This window comes from Callospermophilus lateralis, chromosome 2, assembly GCF_048772815.1.
Source record: "Callospermophilus lateralis isolate mCalLat2 chromosome 2, mCalLat2.hap1, whole genome shotgun sequence".
Classification (NCBI taxonomy): Eukaryota; Metazoa; Chordata; class Mammalia; order Rodentia; family Sciuridae; genus Callospermophilus; species Callospermophilus lateralis.
In genome coordinates, this window is record NC_135306.1 from 206,431,594 (window position 1) to 206,451,763 (window position 20,170).

A 20,170-nucleotide genomic window follows, 5' to 3' on the forward strand; every position below is an offset into this window, starting at 1 on the left:
AGATGGGTGGGAGGGACCTGGGATCCTGCAGGTTCAGGGTCAAGAGTCTGGATTTTATGGCAACCACTGGAACATGAACATAAGGTAGAGGCCCTTCTGCTGCATGGAGGGTGAAGTACCTGGGATAGGGTGGAGGCTGAAGGCCACTGAGTGCTGTTGCAGTCATCCAGGTGACAGAAGGGTGGCTCAAAGAGGAGGGCCATGTTGCCATCTGGAGAGTATAGCAATCAGGATCTACTGAAGGATTGCACCAAGGAAAAGAGGAGGATGGGGTCAGTCGGCTGAGCTAAGGGCTGGGAGGGAGAACATTGGAGGGGAAAGGAAAAGCAACGTCCTCCAGTAGGGATTTGAGGGTAAGGCGATAAAGAATGAAAGTGAGCCTGGAGAGCAAGAGGCTAGGGGACACATGCAGCCTCCCCACCACCCAAAGAACCAGAAGGGCAAGGCCGGCCCTACAGGAACAAAGGACGCTCGCTAGAAGCCCTTCAGAGAGCCATCAAAAGTGCTGCTGTGGGGAACTCGGGGTCAGCGAGCCGCTCCAGGACCTCCCTTCCACACTCTTGGGCACAGAAGTCCAGAGCAAGCGGGAGACTTTGCAGCCGATGAACACACGTTCCTTCGAACACTCTAGGGTCTTTGCAAAACGTGCGTAACCACGATTCCTTTTCATCCATTTTCAGGGCTTCCCGGTCGTGCTCCTCCTCACCTCTGGCAGCCCCAACCCCTCTGCAAAGCTCACAGAGCGGGTTCGCTCTCCCGCGCGCTGCCGAGCCTCTGCGTTAGCTCCTCCCTCTGCCAGGTACACTTTCTGCTTGCAGAATCTTCTTTCTCTGTATATCAGAGAAGAGAATCGATGAAGGATCCTTGATGCCAGAATGAACACCCGCTTTCCACTCCTGGCTCCTACAGTAAGTTACTTTAACCTGTTTTTGGAGCTGATGGCTGCTGCTTGTGTCCGAGTCCCTGACCCCGCTTGGATGCTGACAGTCTTGCCACGACCTGTCTGCCCGGACAGACGCCCAGGAAATCTGTACTACGTGACCCGGGCGGCCCCACCATCTCCGAACTCCGAGTCCAGCGCTGCGTCCTCAGCACAGGCACCTCGCGCCCTAGATCTGCGTCCTGTGCTCTCGGCGTTCCGCCGTGCAGCCCACCATGCTGCTCACCGCGCGCCCAGGCTAGCAGCCCAGCTCTCCAGGGGTGCAGAGGGCGGGATCGGGTCGGGGAAGGGAAACGCCACCCGCAACGTGGATGCCACGCCCAGGGTCACGCCACGGGGCCCACCCCAAGGAAGCCAGCTCCATCACGTGACCGAGGAACCTGCGAACGTTTTTCTCACGTGACCAAGGCGCCTTGTATGGACCAATAAGGAGGCGGGGGCGGGCCGGCTGGGGGCGGCGCGCGGGAAGGGAACCTGGGACTCTGGTTGTGGCCGCTGGAACCCGGTGCGGGAATACGCCGCGGGCGGGTCCCCAGTCTCAGCTGAGTCGCAGGCTAGGCCCGGGTTTGTTGCTGGGGACAGCATGAAGTGCCTGGTCACGGGTGGAAACGTAAAGGGTGAGTTCTGGCTGGCCTGGCTGCGGGGCACGTGAGCCGGCCCGAGGCGCCCGCCTAACCCCCTCCTCTGCTCTCCTCCCTGCAGTGCTGGGCAAGGCCGTCCACTCCCTGTCCCGTATCGGGGATGAGCTGTACCTGGAACCTTTGGAGGACGGGGTGAGGAGCTGGAGCGTGCGGGGGCGGTTCCAGCCGGGTCTCAGTGCTCCCGGTGCCAAGGGTGGTGACCATGAGCAGATTTGCCTGCGGAATTTGTTTGCTCCCCCGGTGTGGTCGTCAGCTTGCACCCAGTCGCCTTTCCAGGCCTGCGTGTACACTCTGTGTACTTGCCCTCCCTGGAGTGCTCAGTGGTAGGGTAGGGGTGACAGATAACTAGGGGGCAGGACCGGGGGCCTGGGCTGTGGGAGGGGAGCTGAGTGCCTTGAGGACTCCCAGGGGAAGGCAGATTAGGTTCTGACAGATGACAGTGGAGGGGGAGGACCAGAGGGTTGGGCCTGTTGCTGCTTCTGACCATGTCCTGTCCCCTTCCCTGCTTCGGGCCCAGCTCTCCCTCCGGACTGTGAACTCCTCCCGCTCTGCCTATGCGTGTTTCCTGTTTGCCCCCCTCTTCTTCCAGCAATACCAGGCAGCCACCCCTGGTCAGGACCTGCTGCGCTGTAAGATCCTGATGAAGGTGAGGCCTTTCTCGACAGGGGTGCCCTTTCTCCACCTGGACATCTCCACTAGCTGTGTCTGCTCTGGGGCACTCTAGAGTTGGAAAATACATGCAAAATACAGTGGGTGTTCACAGAGGGTAATGGGAGCATGGAGAAGGCAGTTGATGATAGAGACCTGGAGAGGGTGGTGACATTCAAGTGGCTCAAGAAAAGTAAGCAGTTTTTTAAAGCTTTATCAGGCAGAGGGAACAGTGGACAAGGCCTGGAAGTGTACATATGTCCCCTATGTCATGGGAGCCCCTTTCCCAGTGTTTTTGCATGGCCAGTGGTGGGCCAGGACCTATATGGATGGGAGAGGTGATGGACAGAGGTGTAGTGCCAGGCTGATGTGTCCATTTCCTGCTCAGTCCTTCCTGTCCGTCTTCCGCTCTCTGGCCATGCTGGAGAAGACTGTGGAAAAATGCTGCATCTCTCTGAATGACAGGAGCAGCCGCCTGGTGGTCCAGCTGCACTGCAAGTATGGTGAGCAGGCACCTGCCCAGTTAAGGAATGCCCTTGGGGGTTGGGGGGAAGGTTGGCAAGGACTGTTGAAACCCTGTCTGCCCATCCAGGGGTGAGGAAGACTCACAACCTGTCCTTCCAGGACTGCGAATCCCTGCAGGCTGTCTTCGACCCATCCTTGTGCCCCCATGTGCTCCGCGCCCCAGCACGGTGAGCACACCCCTGCCACAAGCTCAGCCCTGGGTCTTTCTTCTTTCTTTGTGACTTTACAGGTCAGTTTAAGAAGGCACCTTTTTCATTTTCCCTCCAGGGTTTCTGTGACCCTCAAAGACTCTTCAGCCCAGTGTGAAGGGCTCCTTACCCTGGTTGGGGCCCCTCCCTGACTCTTTAAAAGCAGAGGGCAGTGTGGAGGGTGCCCGGCAAATGCTCCCTTGCCGCACTGTCCTCACGGTCTCTAGGAGCTGTCTTCTCCACCCCAGAGGTCTGGCTTGGCTTTCTGCTGCTCACACCCTTCTCACTTCTGTCCTAAAGAGGTAATCTGGCTGCTGACAGGTCACTTGTTTGACTTAAGTCACCTTGCAGGTCTGTCTTTAACCTTTGCCTCAAAAGTTCAAAGCCCTTCTTTGGTCTGGTCGTCCTGAGGGTATCCCCATTTGAGGGCAGTCTCTCTTCCTAACTGCCCAGGCTCTGGCCTTGGGCGATCCCCAAGGCAGGAAGCGGGACAGGGAAGTTGGGGTCCAGGAGGGCTACCAAGTAGTCCGCCATGAGGGTACAGTCGTTCTGGGCAGTCGAAGCCCAGAGGGGCCATGTGGGCCAGAGGAGGAGTCAGCTTTCATTGCTCCATGCTGGACGCTGTTCACATTCAAGTTGCCCAAGGTCCCATTTATTTCTCTTGGTGACTGAAGGTCCTTTCAGGTCCTAATGTGTGCTTCTCCAGGTTACGTTGAGGCAGCAGTGATCAGGACTCCTTTGTATGGAGAACGAGAATGCTGTCCCCTTGGTCTGCATTGGGCATCTCTTCTTTTGCTATCCTTTCTATATTTATTCATTTCCTTAAGCACTAGGGATTGAAACCAGGGGTGCTCTACCATTGAGCTAAATATCCAGCCTTTTTTTTTTTTTTTTAAGTTTTTATTTTGGGACAGGGTCTTGCTAATTTGTCCAGGCTAGCCTCCAACTTGCAGTCCTCCTGCCTCAGCCTCCTGAGTCATTTGGATTACAGGCCTGTACCACTGTGCCAGCTCTCTCCCTTTTTAAACATGGGCAATTGTTCCCCCCTCTCTCTCTCTCTTTTTTTTTTTTTTTTTTACAGTTTCAAATACATACAGAAGTATAGGCCAGTTCCTGTCCCTTGTTGTTTTATGGCAAATTCCGTATTATTTTATGTGTAAATACTTAATAGTGTGTATCTCTGGGAGACAAGCACATAAGTGCTCTGAGGGCCAGGTTCTAGGACTGGCGTGAGTATGGTGGCCCAGCCCTGCATGATCACATGTGCCTGCCCAGACTTCCCACTGCCTTCTCTCCCGTACCTGGGAAACTTTTGACCAGGCAGGGGTCACATTCTGCTTATCCTGTCCTGTCCTTCCCAGGCATGCTAGGCCTGCACACTGAATACATGTCTTTATGTCATTGCCTACACAGGATCCTGGGGGAGGCCATTCTGCCCTTTCCCCCTACATTGGCTGAAGTGACATTGGGCATTGGCCGTGGCCGCCGGGTCATTCTTCGAAGCTACCTGGAGGAGGAGGCAGGTGAGGGAGCCAGACATGTCCTGGTGGGGAGCTGGAGCTGGGCCCAGAGACCCAGGGGCTCAAGTTCTTCCTTGTGCCTGTCCAGCAGACAGCACCGTCAAAGCCATGGTGACTGAGATGAGCATTGGGGAGGAGGATTTCCAGCAGTTGCAGGCCCCAGAAGGAGTGGCCATCACTTTCTGCCTCAAGGAATTCCGCGTGAGCTTCCCACCACACCCACTGCCCTGTCCTCTCGCCCAGCCCAGGCCCTCACTGCCTGTTTTTTCCTCCCAGGGCCTCCTGAGCTTTGCAGAATCAGCACATTTGCCTCTTAGCATTCACTTTGATGCTCCAGGCAGGTAATTCTCAGCTTGAGGACGGGAGGGGGAAGGGCTGTGTCCTGCCAGGAGGGGAATGGAATGACCTAGTTTAGAGACCCTGTCCCTTGCCCAGGCCAGCCATCTTCACCATTGAGGACTCTTTGCTGGATGGCCACTTTGTCTTGGCCACACTCTCAGAGCCGAACCTGCACTCCCAGGACTTGGGCTCCCCAGAGCTCCACAGGCCAGTGCCTCAGTTGCAGGCTCCCAGGTGAGGGCACCCTTCCACCCATTCTTCCCCTCCGGGTCTTTGTGCACCCCAGCATGAGCTTGCTGCTTCCAGCTTATGCACCTCCCCACAACACACACACACAAACTTCCTATCAGGCCCCAGCCCTGCAGGCTTAGCCTTCATGGTCAGCTGTACTCAGAGACCCCTCCCACCCAGGGAGGCATCCCCAAGGTCCAGCTGACTTCCTTCTCTGGCTGAGGCTTTCCCTCTGAGCCTCCTCCCAGGCCAAGGAGGAAAAGGGCTGCTGAGAGGCAGGAAGCTTCCTGGGGTAGGGGAAGCAGGTGGCTAGAAGGGCAGGTGGGTTGGGGAGGATGGGCCCAGGCAGAGGAATTTGGCCTGGCCCCCCGCCCAGCACATCCCTGGGCTCTGGTGCTCTCCAGCTCTGTCCTCCTGGGAAGGTGGGGGCTTAGGCCCCATGTGGCCTCATGCTCAGGACTTGCTGCTCCCTTCCCCCAGCTGAGCTAAACTAGCCCCAGGATGCCTCCCTCAGGCCCCTACTAGAACTTGGATCAAAGGGATTCCAGGCCCACCCCCTCCAGGAAGCCCCCACTTAACCCCTGCATCCTCTCTCTCCAGCCAATCAGGAAGTAATAAAACCAAGATCTCACCAGCAGTTTTGAGGCCCCAGAGCCTTCTCTGAGCCCTCCAGGGTGGGGTCTTCCTATGTCTCCTTTTCTCTCCCTGCTTCTGATACTCCATTTTTGCCTACAGCACATCCCACCTGGATGACTTTGCCAGTGATGACATTGACTCTTACATGATCGCTATGGAAACCACTGTAGGCAGTGAGGGCCCACGGGCACTGCCCTCCATTTCCCTTTCTCCTGGCCCCGCCTCAGAGGAGGAAGATGAAGCTGAGCCCAGTACAGTGCCTGGGACTCCCCCACCCAAGAAGGTAGGGCTGGGGGTAGGGGCTGGGAGGTGAGGAAGGAGCCGCCTGGAGAGCTCATTGGCTTTCTCCTCTTTCCAGTTCCGCTCGCTGTTCTTTGGCTCCATCCTGGCCCCAGTTCACTCTCCCCAGGGCCCCAACCCTGTGCTGGCTGAAGACAGTGATGGTGAAGGCTGAACTGAGAACCTCAAGCATGTGTCCAAAGGCTGTGGACTAAAAGCCTCAGCCAGCGGCAGTGCTGGGCCTCGGTCCAGGGGAGAGTAGAGAATCTGACAGTGCTGGTAGTGAGCTGGCAGTTCTGCAGCCTCCTACAGGACCTACCTGGCTGGCTGCTGCAGGGCTGCCCAGCTCACCTGCCTGGCCTGAGTCCTGCCATCCCCACGGCCTGCAACCAGTCACATCTCTTCCCTGGCGGTGCCAAGCTACACTGACAGGAGGTTCGTTACCTCTTGTTTACCATTTAGGCTCAGACCAGGCTGTGGCCATCTGGCCAGGGCTGGAAGCCTGCCTCCCTCCCTCTCGTCCCTAGGAAAAAAATCACAACGGGGCTCCTGCCCCTGCTGATCCACTCTCTCTGCCGATCATGAATGCCCTTCCCTCAAACACTGGGCACATCTCTGGGACTCTGTGGATGGAAAGGAAACTGTTTCTCTTGCCTTTTCACTGTCATCTGGCCCTCGCTTGGAATTCCAAGAGCCTCTGGACCCAAGTGTATGGCTGGGCCTGTGCCCAGCAAGCCTGCCTGCCTTAATGATTCTGTGCAGAAAGGCTGCCAGCCCAGTGTTTGGGACAAGAGAGACAGGACATGGAGAGAATCCAGCTTTGACCTTTATTCAAGAGACCAGATGGGTTGCCCCAGGATCCGGCTGCCAGCCCTGTGGCCAAGCACAGCTGGAGACCCACAATCTGGCCTGCCATTGCCCTGAGCTGCAGCCTCAGCCCCAGGATCCCACTTGTACCCACCGCAGGTACAGGTGGGAAGGAGCCCTGGGGGATTGGACGCTGCTATTTATTCATTAAAAAAAGAAAAATACACCAAGGCTCCATGTTCCCCGTGATGGGTGGGCCTAAGGGGCCTGTGTGATCCCCATGGCAGCATGATTTCTCTACAATCAATCCATCATCTGGGGCAGAGGGTGGCACACGGAGGTTATTTCTTGGCTTTGGCGGAGTTGCGGGGTGGGGTGATGGGTCGGCCTCCAGGGTTCAGGCCACTGAACTGCCCATATTTCCCCTTGTTCTTGTCAGCGGGCTTGAGGATCTAAAAGAGACAAAGATAATCGGGCTCACAGTGCTGGGTCACAGGGCCCACCAGCCCCTTCCCCACACCTACCTGAAAGGAGCACATGAGGGTCTCATCCACACTCATCATGGCACCAGCATTGTCAAACTCACCACAGTAATTGGGAGCTGAGAAAAGTGTTACCAGCTGCCGCTTGGCAAAGAACTCATAGCCATCTTCTACCACCTGGGCAAGGATGGGAGCAGTTAGGTCCATAAGCATGGCTTTCCCATTGTCCTTCCTGCCCCTCTCCAGGGCTGTTGGCCCACCTGGTGTGCCCGGCAGATGAGGTCCAAGTCGTGCTTATGCAGGAATTTGGCCACCACCTCAGCCCCGAAAGTAAAGGAGACACCACGGTCATTCTCGCCCCAGCCCTGCACATCCTTGTCAGGGTCAGACCATAGCAAGTCACACAGCAGGCCTTGATCAGGCACGTCTGTGGGCCGCATGATACGCCGAATCTGCTCCATGGACTGCAGATCTGGAGACAGGCCTGAGGGGACAGGACATTTTCTCAAACAAGCATCAAAACAAAGATCTCCCCCTTTTCCCTGCCCTAGGGAGCCTCTGGGAACCAGCTTCATTTCCCACCACACTGCCCTTCTCCTGGTCTCAGGAGCCCAGGCAGGCAGATTCAAGTCCCAAGCATAAGTACAAAGATGTCCTAACTCTCAAGCCCAGAGCTCCCTGAAGGAAGACATTGCAGGATGCAGAATGCCACAACAGGAAAAGAGTCCAGCCTAACAGTGTGGCACAGGGGGACTTCCTGTCAGTGACATCCAAGATTAGACCTAAGGAGAGCTGTTTGAGGCAACTAGGAATAGTCCTGCTAAGAGCTTTGTTTGGGGGGGACGTGGCCTGTGCTCCTTCTCAGGCATTTCCTCAGCATGTGCCCACAGCCACCCTCACCTCCGTGGCAGCAGAAAATCTTCTCGTCCACAATGGCTGCAATGGGCAGGCAGTTGAAGCAGTCGGTGAATGTTTTCCATAGTTTGATGTTGTAGCGTCTCTTGCCTGCCCAGGGGAAGGAGATGGCTTGTGGGGAGGCCTGCCCACCCCATCCTGGTTCTCCAGGCCCTCCAGAGTACTTTGAGAGTGTTCAGGGTAAGCTAGAAAAGGAGACTGGAAGGCAAGGAAGGCTCAAGCCCACACCTGGCCCCTACCAGTCATCTAGGAGTAATTCTAAAGCACCCAAGTCTGTAAAAATCTGGGTTTCAATCTGGTTCAACCTCGGGGGTCAGAACCTTCCCCCACCCCAGGAGTAGGTCCAGGCCACAGGAGCATCCTAAGTGCCTAAGCAAAGGATATACTGGAGGGGTGTGTCCCCAGGCAGGGCCTTAGTGGGAAGTGTAGTAAATGGACAGTCCTCCAGGCAGCATCCATTCACCAGACCCTCTTGGGTGCCAGGCCTCACTCAGGCCAAGAGAATAGGGCAGGAAGTGACCAGCCCACCAGGGATCTGCCAGGGTCCCATGAAGAGTAGTGTATGCAGTTTGGGTCCAACACTCAGACCACTCACATTCATCATAGAAGCCATAGATGCGGTTGATGCTGGCACACTCGTGGTTCCCACGCAGCAGGAAGAAGTTCTCAGGGTACTTGATCTTATAGGCCAGCAGCAGGCAGATGGTCTCCAAAGACTGCTTGCCCCGGTCTACATAGTCCCCCAGAAAGAGGTAGTTGCTCTCTGGAGGGAAGCCACCATACTCAAACAGCCGCAGGAGGTCATAGTACTGGCCGTGGATGTCACCTATGACCCAGGGAACTGAGTAAGCTAGGTGCCAGATGTGTACTTGAACCCAGGACCAGAAATGGGCTGGAGGGAAGAGGGATTCAGGAATTTTGGGGAGGGGGGCAATGCCACTTTCAGGAAGCCAAAGGGTCCTGGGGGGCCTCACCGCAGATCTTGAGGGGAGCCTCCAGCTCCAGAAGAATGGGCTGGCTCAGGAATATCTCCCGGGATTTGAGGCACAGACCACGGATCTCGTTCTCTGTCAGCTGTACATTCTTCCCAGGTCGTGAGCCCTGCACTGGGGGCGGAATGGGGTGTTAGGAGCCTGGCCCCCGGGACAGGAGGTGGGTGGGCAACTCAGGTGGCCCCTTGGGTACCTCTGGGGGCGGCTGGGCCCGGGCTTGGCCAGGCCAGCTGCTGCTGCGGGGCCTCCAGGGACTTTCTCCTCCAGCCTCCCAACAAGACCCCCAACTACCCTGGGGGCCCTCCACAGGGGGCTGCTGTGCGCAGGGGCCTGTCACCCAGAGCTCAAAGCAGCGCCCTTCCTGGCTACGCTGCACAGGTTTCTCCCTCGCCCTAGGAGCCCAGGCCACCCGTGCGCCCCTGCCCAGGAGAGGGAGTTGCTCCGCCTGCCGGGGAGGCCCGGACCCTTGAGGCGCGCCGCTGGGGGGGGTGCGCCGTGGCCATGGGACCTCGCGGCGCGTCCCCGCCCAGTAGACGCTGGCCCCGGGAGAGTCAGGCCCGCCCGCGGCCACTTCCGGGCTGGGCAGGGGGCCAGGGCGCGGACCTTCCCCACCCCGGCCAACCTTCCAGCAAGCGCCCGATGATAGAGTCCAAATTGAGCTTCTCGCTGTCGGACATGGCGGCGCCGCCGCTCCGGCCCAGCAGCTCCGGGCCCGCTCCTCTCTCCCGCCCTCCTGCAGCCTCCTTCCGGCCTGGCGCTCCTTCCGCCCGCCCCGGCCCGCCCCGGCCCGCCCCGGCCCAACGCCCCGCCTCCTGGCTGCCCGCCCCGCCGCGCCGCGCCGCACCCCGCCGCGCCCCGCCGTCCCCCGCGCTCTAGCGCCTCCGCTGGACGTGAAGCGCCACGGCCGCGACGGCCCGGGGGCGGAGTCTCAGGCGACGGGGTGGGCCCAGCTGATATTTGGTGGGCGGGGATTGGTGGGTGGAGTTTGGCCTGGTCCCGCCCTTAAGGAGTTGCCCAGCTGTGTTCAGATAATTTGGGACCGGAAGTACCATGAAGTTGTTTTTCTCTTGAAGCCTTAACACCCCTTCGTATCCCTGTCCTGAGTGTGAGCACGTTAATAATCACCTCCCCAAACACTACAGAATAAAATCTCCAAGTGCAGAAAAGGAAACTATGGCTTGGAGATAGCAGGGGGCTATTCCAAGACCTAGGCCTCATCATATTCTCCTGGGTCTCTGTGGCCCCCAGGCAGCTGAGCAGATCCAAGACACCTGCCACTGAACTCCAAGTGTATTGTCATGCACATTGCCTGGGTGCTTGCTAAATTAATATTTTTTACGAGTCTCAATTACTTTTTGAGTAGCATAGTAATATTGCATTGTGTGCATATTAAAAGGGTTACCTTATAGAGAGCAAACATAAAGTAAACTATGAATCTTATTGGAACCCTCAGTTGGGTGTTTTACATACCAGTAACCTCAAAACTGGAAATGACCTGGCTTTTCACCTCTGGCAGGCTCCAGGCCCCAACGCACAGGCATAGGGGGAGGTGGGAGGAGCCGAGGTTCAGGGGCACAGGGGCAGGCAGGAAGAGCCTCAGAGAGGAAGGGGTGACCCCCCCATACACACTTGGGAGGGGCCCCCCAACCGCTCACTGAAGCTGAGTCTGAGGAGGAAGTGAGAGGAGGAGGTGAAGTAGAGCAGGAAGGTGAGCTGAACTGGTGGGGACAGGCTGGGCCTGGGGCCTGGTCTCTATGGAGGCCTGGCCTTTATGTCTCCTCGGGGACTAGCCCACTCCCCAGTAAAAGAGGGCACATAGGGGGCTTGTTCGAATATTGTGAAATCTCCCTCTGAGGCCGGGCAGTGGTTGACTGGGAACCCAGGCCCCAGGTTGGCCAGGAGCAGCCCCTCACATTGATTCTCCCCAGGTCTTTCAGCCAGTGGCATTTTGGGGTCTAAGGCGCCATGGCCCAGGCCCTGGGGGAGGACCTAGTGCAGTCTTCTGAGCTGCAGGATGATTCCAGCTCTTTGGGGTCTGACTCAGAACTGAGTGGGCCTGGCCCCTATCGTCAGGCTGACCGCTATGGCTTCATTGGGGGAAGCTCAGCAGAGCCAGGGTAAGTCGGGCAGGGTGCAGGGACCGAGGATGGGGGGTGAGGGCTGAATTCTGGAGTGAGACTCAACCTCAAGGATCTGGGGAGGGTCTGGTAGCTGGACTGGACAGAGACTCAGCCAGTATCATCCCTCCTCAGCTCTAGGAGTAATCCTAAAGTGGGAAGGGTAGGTTCCTGTATGTCTCTTTTACCTCAGCTTCTAAGGACTTATACCCATCCCTGGGGGTGAACATCTTTCCCTTTTTAATCTCTGGCTCAGGAATCTCAGATCCAAGTCACAGAACCTACAGCTCTTCTCCCCTGCCCAATGTGCAGACAGGAAAACAGTCCAGAGAAAGACAGAAATTTGTCTTAGGTCACATAACGGGTCCAAGACAGAAGTAGACTCAAACTTGGACCCTGGCTTCTAGTCCAGGGCTCTGTCCAGCCAGCTTTCCATGTGAATTGTCTGTGTTCCTGACCTGGGTGACAGTCACCTAGCTCCTCCCCAGCCCATAGTTACACCCTTTAATTTTTTTCCTGTTTCTGCCCACATCAGAGCTCTATCCTTTCCTATCCCCATGACTATCATTGACAGCTTCTGGGTCACAGGTCACCCTCTAGGACTCCCTAGAGAGCCCCAGTGCCAGGAACTAGGTTTACCTGAGTTATCTGGAGGGGGAAGGTGTGGGCTCTGAGGAACAGCTACCAGCACCTGGATACATGTGCTGTGGGTTCCCAGGCCAGGTCACCCCGCTGCAGACCTTATCCGCCAAAGAGAGATGAAATGGGTAGAGATGACCTCACACTGGGAGAAGACCATGTCCCGACGGTACAAGAAGGTGAGAGAAGAGTGACCCATCAGGCCCCCTTGCCTCCTTCCTCTCTGCCTCACCCATTGCCTTAATAAAATCTGCCCATGCTGTGACCCAGCACTTCCTACCTTTGCCCCCTCCCCCTCAGGTGGCCCCCTGGCCTATGGGAGTGTGCCAGGGACCTGTCAACAGCAGCATGTAAGGTCAGCCTAATGAAGCCCCTCTGCCTGGCCCACAGGTAAAGATGCAGTGCCGGAAGGGCATCCCTTCAGCTCTGCGGGCCCGGTGCTGGCCTCTGCTGTGTGGGGCTCAGGTGTGTCAGAAGAACAGCCCTGGCACCTATCAGGTAAGGGAATTACCTCCCCTTCCCAGAGCTCCGTGTTACCCTAGATCCTTGTACCCACCTTCCTGTCCACCTGCAGGAGCTGGCAGAAGCCCCTGGAGACCCACAGTGGATGGAGACCATTGGCAGAGACCTACACCGTCAGTTCCCTCTACATGAGATGTTTGTGTCACCCCAGGGTCATGGGTACGAGGCCAGCAATACCCAGAGACCCCATTCCCCACTGTAGCTTTACATCCTTTCATCTCAGGGGACCCAACAAGGCCCAGGGAGGTTGTAGCCTGGGTAGAGGCCACAGAGGGTGGGAGGGGGTATCTGGGGACCTAGCCCCTGATGGGGTCTTCTGGCACAGGCAGCAGGGGCTCCTGCAGGTTCTCAAGGCCTACACCCTGTATAGACCGGAGCAGGGCTATTGCCAGGCCCAGGGCCCTGTGGCGGCTGTGCTGCTCATGTACCTGCCTCCGGAGGTAAGTGAGCTCAACCCTGCCTGGAGACCCCCACCCTTGATCCCTAGTGATCTGGGTCCCCATCAATTGATCCTGAGCTCTGGACCTATGACCTCCAATCTCGGTAACTCTAGCCTCGGGATCCTTTACTCTCAGACCTTGTCTGGAGACTCAGGGCCTCATGGCCTCCAACCTCACTTAGTGATCTTGAAGCCTAATGACCTTGACTCCAGGAACACAGACCCCTTGACCCCGTCCCTTATCCAAGTGATCTAGGAGTCTGGACATTTTCACCTTAATTTTTTTGCCTCTTGATTCTGAATCCTGTGATCATGGACTCTGTTGCCAATGATCCTAGGAATCCAGGACTTGAACTTTATGACCCTCTCAACCCTTGCCCTGGCTCTGTGACCCTCAAGTCCAGCACCCTGAGCCCTGTAACATCCAACCCCTAAGCCCATCTGTTGGCCTTGTCTTGGGAAGAGGGGGGCTTCTGGTAAGAGCCACCAGGACCCTGAGCAGAGCAGGAGTTGCCCTGAGTCCAGGCTCCTGACAGTGCTCCTGCACCCACTTCCCTGTCCTGCCTCCCAGTATGGCCCTTGCTCAATGGGCACTCACAGGCCTGTGCCCTACCCATAGGAGGCCTTCTGGTGCTTGGTGCAGATCTGCGAGGTCTACCTTCCTGGCTACTATGGGCCCCACATGGTGAGAGGCTGGGATGGGGCAGGAGGTGAAGGGTGGGGGGTGCAGAAACCTGGGCTCAGGGAGTAGAGGTGTTGGGCGGCTCTGGCCAGCTGAGTTGATGGACGTGGTCACAGGAGGCTGTGCGTCTGGATGCGGAGGTCTTCATGGCCCTGCTACGGCGGCTGCTCCCACGTGTGCACAAGCACCTGCAGCAGGTGGGCGTCGGGCCCCTGCTCTACCTGCCTGAGTGGTTTCTGTGCCTCTTCGCCCGCTCCCTGCCATTCCCCACGGTGCTGCGCATCTGGGATGCTTTCCTCAGCGAGGGTGAGTGGGGCAGCCCCAGTGGCTGGGGTCCAGAGATTTGGGGTGCACTGGGGAGCCCGCTCACTAGCTCTCAGTTTATTCTGCTTGGTAACTGCCACTCCCAGTCTTTTGGGGCCTTGAACCAGGGGGGGTTGGATGTGGCTCTGGAGAAGACAGCCTTGTCCCAGGTGGTGCGTCACCAGTGTAGTGCATCGGAGCCCCCTCCTGTGATGGGGAGTACCACAGGGAGGCCAGCGCTGCCTGGGCCAGGGCTGGGCCAGGGCTGGGCCAGGAGGTTTCTGCTGAAGGTGAAGGGAGCTGGACTGATCCCAGCGCCTGGCATCTGAGCAGCTCAGAGGCGGGCAGGACTGGGACTTGGCTGAGGGAGGAGGCTCCTCCTGGAGCCCACAGCCGACTGCCGAGCACAGCCGGGCACCAGGCGAGGGTGGCTCTGGCAGCAAGAAATACCAAGTGTTCCAGACCTCATTCTGGTGGGGGTGGGGTGGGGTGGGAAGTGACTGTAGCCAAATTAAGGAGATATTTATAGAATGTCATAGTGCCATGAAGAAAATAAAACAAAGGATGATGTGTCAGAGTGTCAGGAAAGTGGCAGGAAGTTCTTGCTACTTTAAAGGTAAACAGAAGGGTCGTGGGTGGAAGTTGGGAGCAAAGAACGGGAGGATCACGAAGGGAGAGCCAGGCAGTCTTGGGGTCTTCTTCTTCTTTTTTTTTTTTTTTTAAAGAAAGAGGGAGAGAGAGAGAGAGAGAGAGAGAGAGAGAGAGAGAGAGAATGTTTTTAATATTTATTTTTTAGTTTTCGGCAGACACAACATCTTTGCTTGTATGTGGTGCTGAGGATCGAACCTGGGCCGCATGCATGCCAGGCAAGCGCGCTACCGCTTGAGCCACATCCCCAGGCCCTCTTGGGGTCTTCTTGACGCGCCTCGATAGCCCCATAAGCACCCCACCTGTGATGTCCAGAGCTTGTCCCTAAAAAAGCAGTGGTGATTGAGTAGTACCTCTCTACTGCTTCAGATCTTCCACACAGGGAGGAACACTGGTGTCTGTCCAAGTCACCATCCATGTGTCACCTCCCCTCCAGCCTCAGACCCCGAGGGCAGGGTCATTTGTGGTGACTGAGGTGATCCCTGCCCCCTCCACCTGAGGACAGGCATTGCACGGACACCCTTTAATAGCTATGATGACGTTAGCAGTGTCAATTGTTCCTTTACAAGTCACGGTTGTCACTAGGCCTTTCTGGTCCCCTGGCTGCTCTTGTCAGCAGATCAGAGGCTGCCAGGAAGGAACTGTGAGGCTCCAGGAGTGGCTCAAGGTCATGTGTGTGGTGTGTGTGTGAGTGTGCATATGTGTGCATAGGCACATGAGCCCTGTGCTCTTGGTTCAGGCATGAGAGAAGCTCTGCCTAGAATCTTTCTAGAACCAGAGGGTCACAGATCCAAGCTGGAAAGTCCTGAGGCACCCGTTGGACCTTCCCATATAGAGGATAGAGCTCAGGTGGTAGAGTGCTTGCCTTGGATGCAGAAAGCCCTGGGTTTGATCCCCAGCACCACAAACAAATAAATAAAGGAAGGAAGCCGAGGCCCAGAGACGGCTTGGTGTGTGCTCTCAGTCTCCCCTGGCTCCTGGCAGGCTGCTCTGCCTGGAAGTGTCTGGGGCTCCTGAGGCTGAGTTCGCCAGTGCAGGGGCCTGCAGTCCCCAAATCATGGTCTTCCCTCTGTCATTGCTCCTGGCCTAAGTTGGGTGGGGGCAGAGCTGCAGGCTGGTGGAGAGAGGATGACTGGGGGCAGGTTCAGGTGAATGGCCAAGGGAAAGGCTGGCTTCCTGTGAGTGAGTCCCTGGCTGCAGGTGCCAAGGTGCTGTTCCGAGTGGGGCTGACACTGGTGCGCCTGGCACTGGGCACTGCAGAACAGCGCATGGCCTGCCCAGGACTCCTGGAGACGCTTGGTGCCCTTCGAGCTATCCCTCCCGCTCAGCTGCAGGAAGAGGTCTTCATGTCCCAGGTGGGTGCCCCCTGCCCACCCTCCTCGATGACCCAGCCCCTGATGCACAGCTGGGTAAACCAAGTCACCAAGCTGGAAGCCCTAGTGAGAACACACTCGGCTCCTGTCCTCTGAGCTGCAGAGAATGTGAAAACCCCAGGCTCAAGTGACTTTCTGTGGCTCCCCCAGCTAGGCTGCCTGCGAGTCCCTCAGCCCTTAGCCACTTCCTGGGGCTGTGTACTGCCTGCCCGTGGAGACCTCAGGGTTTCCTGCCTGTGTTCTGGTCCCAGTAAATTCTGCACCAACTGCTCCCCACAGGTACACAGTGTGGCCCTGTCAGAGCGGGACCTGCAGCGGGAGATCAGGGTCCAGCTGGCCCAGCTGTCCAAGTCAGCACCTGAGCCACTCCCTCGGCCACAGGCCCGCCTTCCTGGGGCCCAGGCCATCTTCGAGGCCCAGCAGTTGGCAGGGGCACGAGGGAGTGCCAGGCCGGAGGTACCTCGAATCGTGGTGCAGCCCCCAGAGGAGACCACGCCACCACGGCGCAAACCCCAGACTCGTGGCAAGACTTTCCATGGGCTCCTGACTCGGACCAGGGGACCCCCCATGGAGGGTGCCCCCAGGCCCCATCGAGGCTCTGCCTCCTTCCTGGACACCCGCTTCTGAAGGTGCCATGGACTCAGTCCCCAGTCCCAATCACCTGAGTGGCTGATGCCAGCCCTGAATGTGGACACTGTACTTTACTGCTGGGTTTGGTGACTCATCTTTGTTCCCAGTGAGGACCATGCAGAGAGGGAGGGGAGAGTCCCTCCATTTTATGGACTGTGTCAGGCATGAGATCAAAGGTCACAGAAGGGGGCTTGTGGGGCAGGCTGGCCAACCACCCGTAAACCTGTCTTGGTGCCTGTATCAAAGAGCTGGAAGATTGTGGGGTGAGGCTGCTGGCTGGACTAAGGGACCCTTGAGGGCTCCTGGAGGACCTGGAATAAAGTCTGACTGAGCAGATGCCTGGATGGATTGGCAGAAGCCCTGCGCCCTGTCCCTGGACCTGCTACCCCTTCCCCTCCTGCCCTCACCCACCCTCCAGACCTGCCCTCTCCTTTCTGACTGGGGACTCCCTGAGGCTGCCCATTGGCTTCTGGGGAAGCTGTTTACCAGCAAGAGCGCTGGTAAACCACCTTGCTCCGACCTCTTGGGGGCAGGTAAGGCTCCTGCACCTTGGGAGGAGGACTCCCCAGCGGCAGCTGGGCCCAGGAGTGGGGGGCTAGTCTCTATTCCACCCCTCATTCCCCTCCCCCTAGGCTGGTTCAGGACTCCCTGGGGTGGAGGGACTCCCACCCACTTCTGTGCCCCCTCAGCCATGCTCCTGGTCCTGTCAGTCAAAGGGAGCCAGAAAGAACAAAGGCCTAGTGTGCCCAGGACAAAGGAGAAAGGTCCCGCCAGCTCTTGTCTCTCCCTAAGCCCCAGTGCTCCCCCTCGAGACCGCCACCATGGAAACCCCCTCCCACACTCACTAATTGCCCCCGTGGGTGCCTGGGGTGCTTGGGACATGAGCCATTGTCAAGACAACAGGACTGGTGCCCGTGTAGGCTTGTGTCCCCACAGTGCCCATCCCTATCTCCCTGTTGCCTGCCCCGGCAGTTCCTCAACAGGCCACGGGTAAAGAACAGAGCAGGGGCACAGGAAGAAGTGTCTGGAGGCCCAGGCTTCCATGGGGACAGCCTGTCACCATGACTGCGCTGGAGCATTGGCATGGCCCCTGTCAGAGTCTGAAACTGGAGCGTTCTGTCTATCCACAGGCTGCAGAAATGCACTCAATCTGTATGTTCTGTGGCACCTACTAGGGGCCTGGCCAGGCCTGGGTGCAGCAGACCTGTCCCACTCCCACAGAGCCTGCTGCCCAGAGGAGGGACTCCTGGAGGGTCAGACCCCTATCTGTAGTTTCTCTGGGGAAACTGAGGCTCAGGAGTGGAGGAACTTGACCCAAGGCCTACGATGACCCAAGATTTACTCCAGGCCCTGCCCTTGGCAGCCCATGAACCAGCCCCCCTGGATCCCCACCTTGGCCTGCCCTCCTGGACGTCCTCTGTGCTTCTTCACACCCTTCCTGAGCCAGCCCAGGCTCCAGCTCTCCTGCCTGTGGGGCGGCAGTGGGGACCTTCCAGGGTCCTCCCGCTTTCCTCTTCCCCGCCCACTGGATACCTGGACCTTAATAACAGTCTTATCTGAAGTTCTGTTCTGTTCTGTCCTTTTTTTTTTTTTTTTTTTTTTGGCAACAATGATTGAACCCAGGAGCACTTAACCACCGAGCCACATCCGCAGCCCTTTTTTGAATTCTGTTAAGAGACAGGGTCTCACTGAGTTGCTTAGGGCCTAATTTGCTGATGCTGGCTTTGAACTTGAGATCCTCCTGCCTCAGCCTCCCAAGCCACTGGGATTGCAGGTGTGTGCCACCTCACCCAGCCTAAAGTTCTTAAAGCCCTTTCTCAGATCTGTACCCACCCTGCATTTTTCTACAGGTGGCCCCAACACAGACGGCCTTACTAGAGAGAGGGAGGCTCTGAGATGCTGAGAGTTCAGCCCAAGGCCACAGCGAGAGGCAGAGGAGCTGAGTACAGAGCCTGAGACCCTAGAGGGGTCTATAGGTGGCCCCTCCGACTCTATACAGAGAGGGGGGAGTCCACCCATGAGCCACTGTCCAGCAGTTCTGCTGAGAGACCAGGGGAGGCAGAAGGCCATGAGCTGGGGTGGTGCAGGTGTTCCTGCACCCGCTGTCTGACAGGGTCACAGCGTGGGGGACGCTGTGGCAGGGCCGCACCATCTGGAAACCAGAACCATTAAGAATGTTAAGTGGGGGCTGGGGATGTGGCTCAAGCGGTAGCGCACTCGCCTGGCATGCGTGCAGCCCGGGTTCGATCCTCAGCACCACATACAAAACAAAGATGTTGTGTCAGCCGATAACTAAAAAAAAATAAATATTAAAATTCTTTAAAAAAAAAAAAAAAAAAGAATGTTAAGTGTTTTGTTTATGATTCTCATGATACGGATGGATAACAGGGCATACGCCACTCAATAATGAAAGTACGTATTGCCTGAGATCGTAGGAAAATTTCCAGAATGAGACCAAGGATACAATGGAGACAGACCATGAGGTGCGTTTCAATGTCTTTCAGGATACAAACAATGGTGTTATTCCTCAAGCCTAAGCAATATTTATCCCATAGTTAACAATTTACATAATCCCCCCAACCCCATCCTAAAGCCACAACCTGTACAATAGCCTAGCTGCAGAAAAAAGATTGCTGTGCCAATGTATCACCGTATGTAGCTTATGGTGTCCCCTCGGGGACAAGAGGCTAATAAAAACACATTCCCCAACCAATAGACCCTCCTTTGCCTTACACAGAAACTTATGAAAATGGAAAACACAAAGTTAATATAAATGACAAATGGGTTGAGGTGTAAAGCCTGCCCTTTAGTTAAAGATTACAAAGACAAAAGAATTGGTGTGCTTTGACCAAGGATCAAGGAAGTTCTTTAAGAAAGCAGTTGAATAGGTCATTTGAAAAAAAGAAAATTACCTTGAAAATTAAAAATAGAATAATATAAAATTAACATAGATATATTTTAGAGGCACTTCAGGGTAGTAGGCTTTTAAATAATAGACTTTCACTACTTTAAGTGTGTTTTACTGGGATTTTAGTTTAGAAGTAAGAAAGCTTACAAATAATCATAAGTATGCTTTAAAGTTAAAGGTTAATGAAATAATTATAGGTATGCTTTAAATTTAAAAGTGAATAATAGGTCAGGAGTCATGTAGTCTGGTTGTGTTGCCTAGTACCTAGAGATTGAGGTGAAAACGTAAAAGCTTAATTATGATTGTCTACGGTTACTGAAAAATATTTTGAACAATGTACTCAATATCTTAGGTAATTAATGTATGTCAGAAAAGACTTCTTGAAAATTATGTAAATGAAAAAAGTTTTGGGGGCTGGGGATGTGGCTCAAGCGGTAACGTGCTCGCCTGGCATGCGTGGGGCACTGGGTTCGATCCTCAGCACCACATAAAATAAAATAAAGAAGTAGTGTCCACCGAAAACTGAAAAATAAATATTAAAAAAATTCTCTCTCTCTCTTTAAAAAAAAAAATTTGGGCTTTGAAGCTATTCATTAACTACCTGAAAAAACATCTGTAAAAAAAGTATAAAACTAGGGCTGGGGATGTGGCTCTGAGGTAGATGTCTGCCTGGCATGCGTGGGGCACTGGGTTTGATCCTCAGCACCACATAAAAATAAAATAAAGATATTGTGTGCACCTATAACTAAAAAGAAAATCAATCTTT

At 56.0% G+C, this 20,170-nt stretch overlaps 3 protein-coding genes across 5 annotated transcripts; 2 read left to right on the forward strand and 1 right to left on the reverse strand.

Moving 5' to 3' along the window:
- Positions 1–1,413: 1,413 nt before the first annotated feature.
- Rad9a (RAD9 checkpoint clamp component A) lies at positions 1,414–6,957 on the forward strand. Of its 3 annotated transcripts, none has more exons than XM_076847673.2 (11): positions 1,414–1,557; positions 1,643–1,713; positions 2,099–2,227; positions 2,618–2,732; positions 2,822–2,921; positions 4,356–4,465; positions 4,551–4,663; positions 4,739–4,803; positions 4,898–5,035; positions 5,768–5,951; positions 6,027–6,957. In XM_076847673.2, the coding sequence occupies exons 1-11, from the start codon at positions 1,524–1,526 to the stop codon at positions 6,120–6,122; spliced, it is 1,155 nt and encodes a 384-aa protein (XP_076703788.1). In that variant the 5' UTR covers positions 1,414–1,523; the 3' UTR covers positions 6,123–6,957. The 3 variants fall into 3 exon arrangements, with proteins under 3 accessions (XP_076703788.1, XP_076703789.1, XP_076703790.1); XM_076847674.2 differs by having other exon boundaries at positions 4,554–4,663; XM_076847675.2 differs by having other exon boundaries at positions 2,171–2,227.
- Positions 6,754–9,904, reverse strand: Ppp1ca (protein phosphatase 1 catalytic subunit alpha). The gene is made up of 7 exons (XM_076847676.2): positions 9,766–9,904; positions 9,126–9,257; positions 8,747–8,977; positions 8,137–8,241; positions 7,497–7,720; positions 7,279–7,413; positions 6,754–7,206 (listed from the first exon to the last, which is right to left on the reverse strand). Exons 1-7 carry the CDS (start codon positions 9,818–9,820, stop codon positions 7,096–7,098), a joined length of 993 nt encoding a protein of 330 aa, XP_076703791.1. The 5' UTR covers positions 9,821–9,904; the 3' UTR covers positions 6,754–7,095.
- A 1,135-nt stretch (positions 9,905–11,039) lies between these two features.
- On the forward strand, positions 11,040–16,780 carry Tbc1d10c (TBC1 domain family member 10C). The gene is made up of 9 exons (XM_076847682.2): positions 11,040–11,260; positions 11,979–12,078; positions 12,290–12,397; positions 12,474–12,580; positions 12,747–12,861; positions 13,480–13,545; positions 13,659–13,848; positions 15,694–15,848; positions 16,146–16,780. Exons 1-9 carry the CDS (start codon positions 11,109–11,111, stop codon positions 16,491–16,493), a joined length of 1,341 nt encoding a protein of 446 aa, XP_076703797.1. The 5' UTR covers positions 11,040–11,108; the 3' UTR covers positions 16,494–16,780.
- Positions 16,781–20,170: the final 3,390 nt, after the last annotated feature.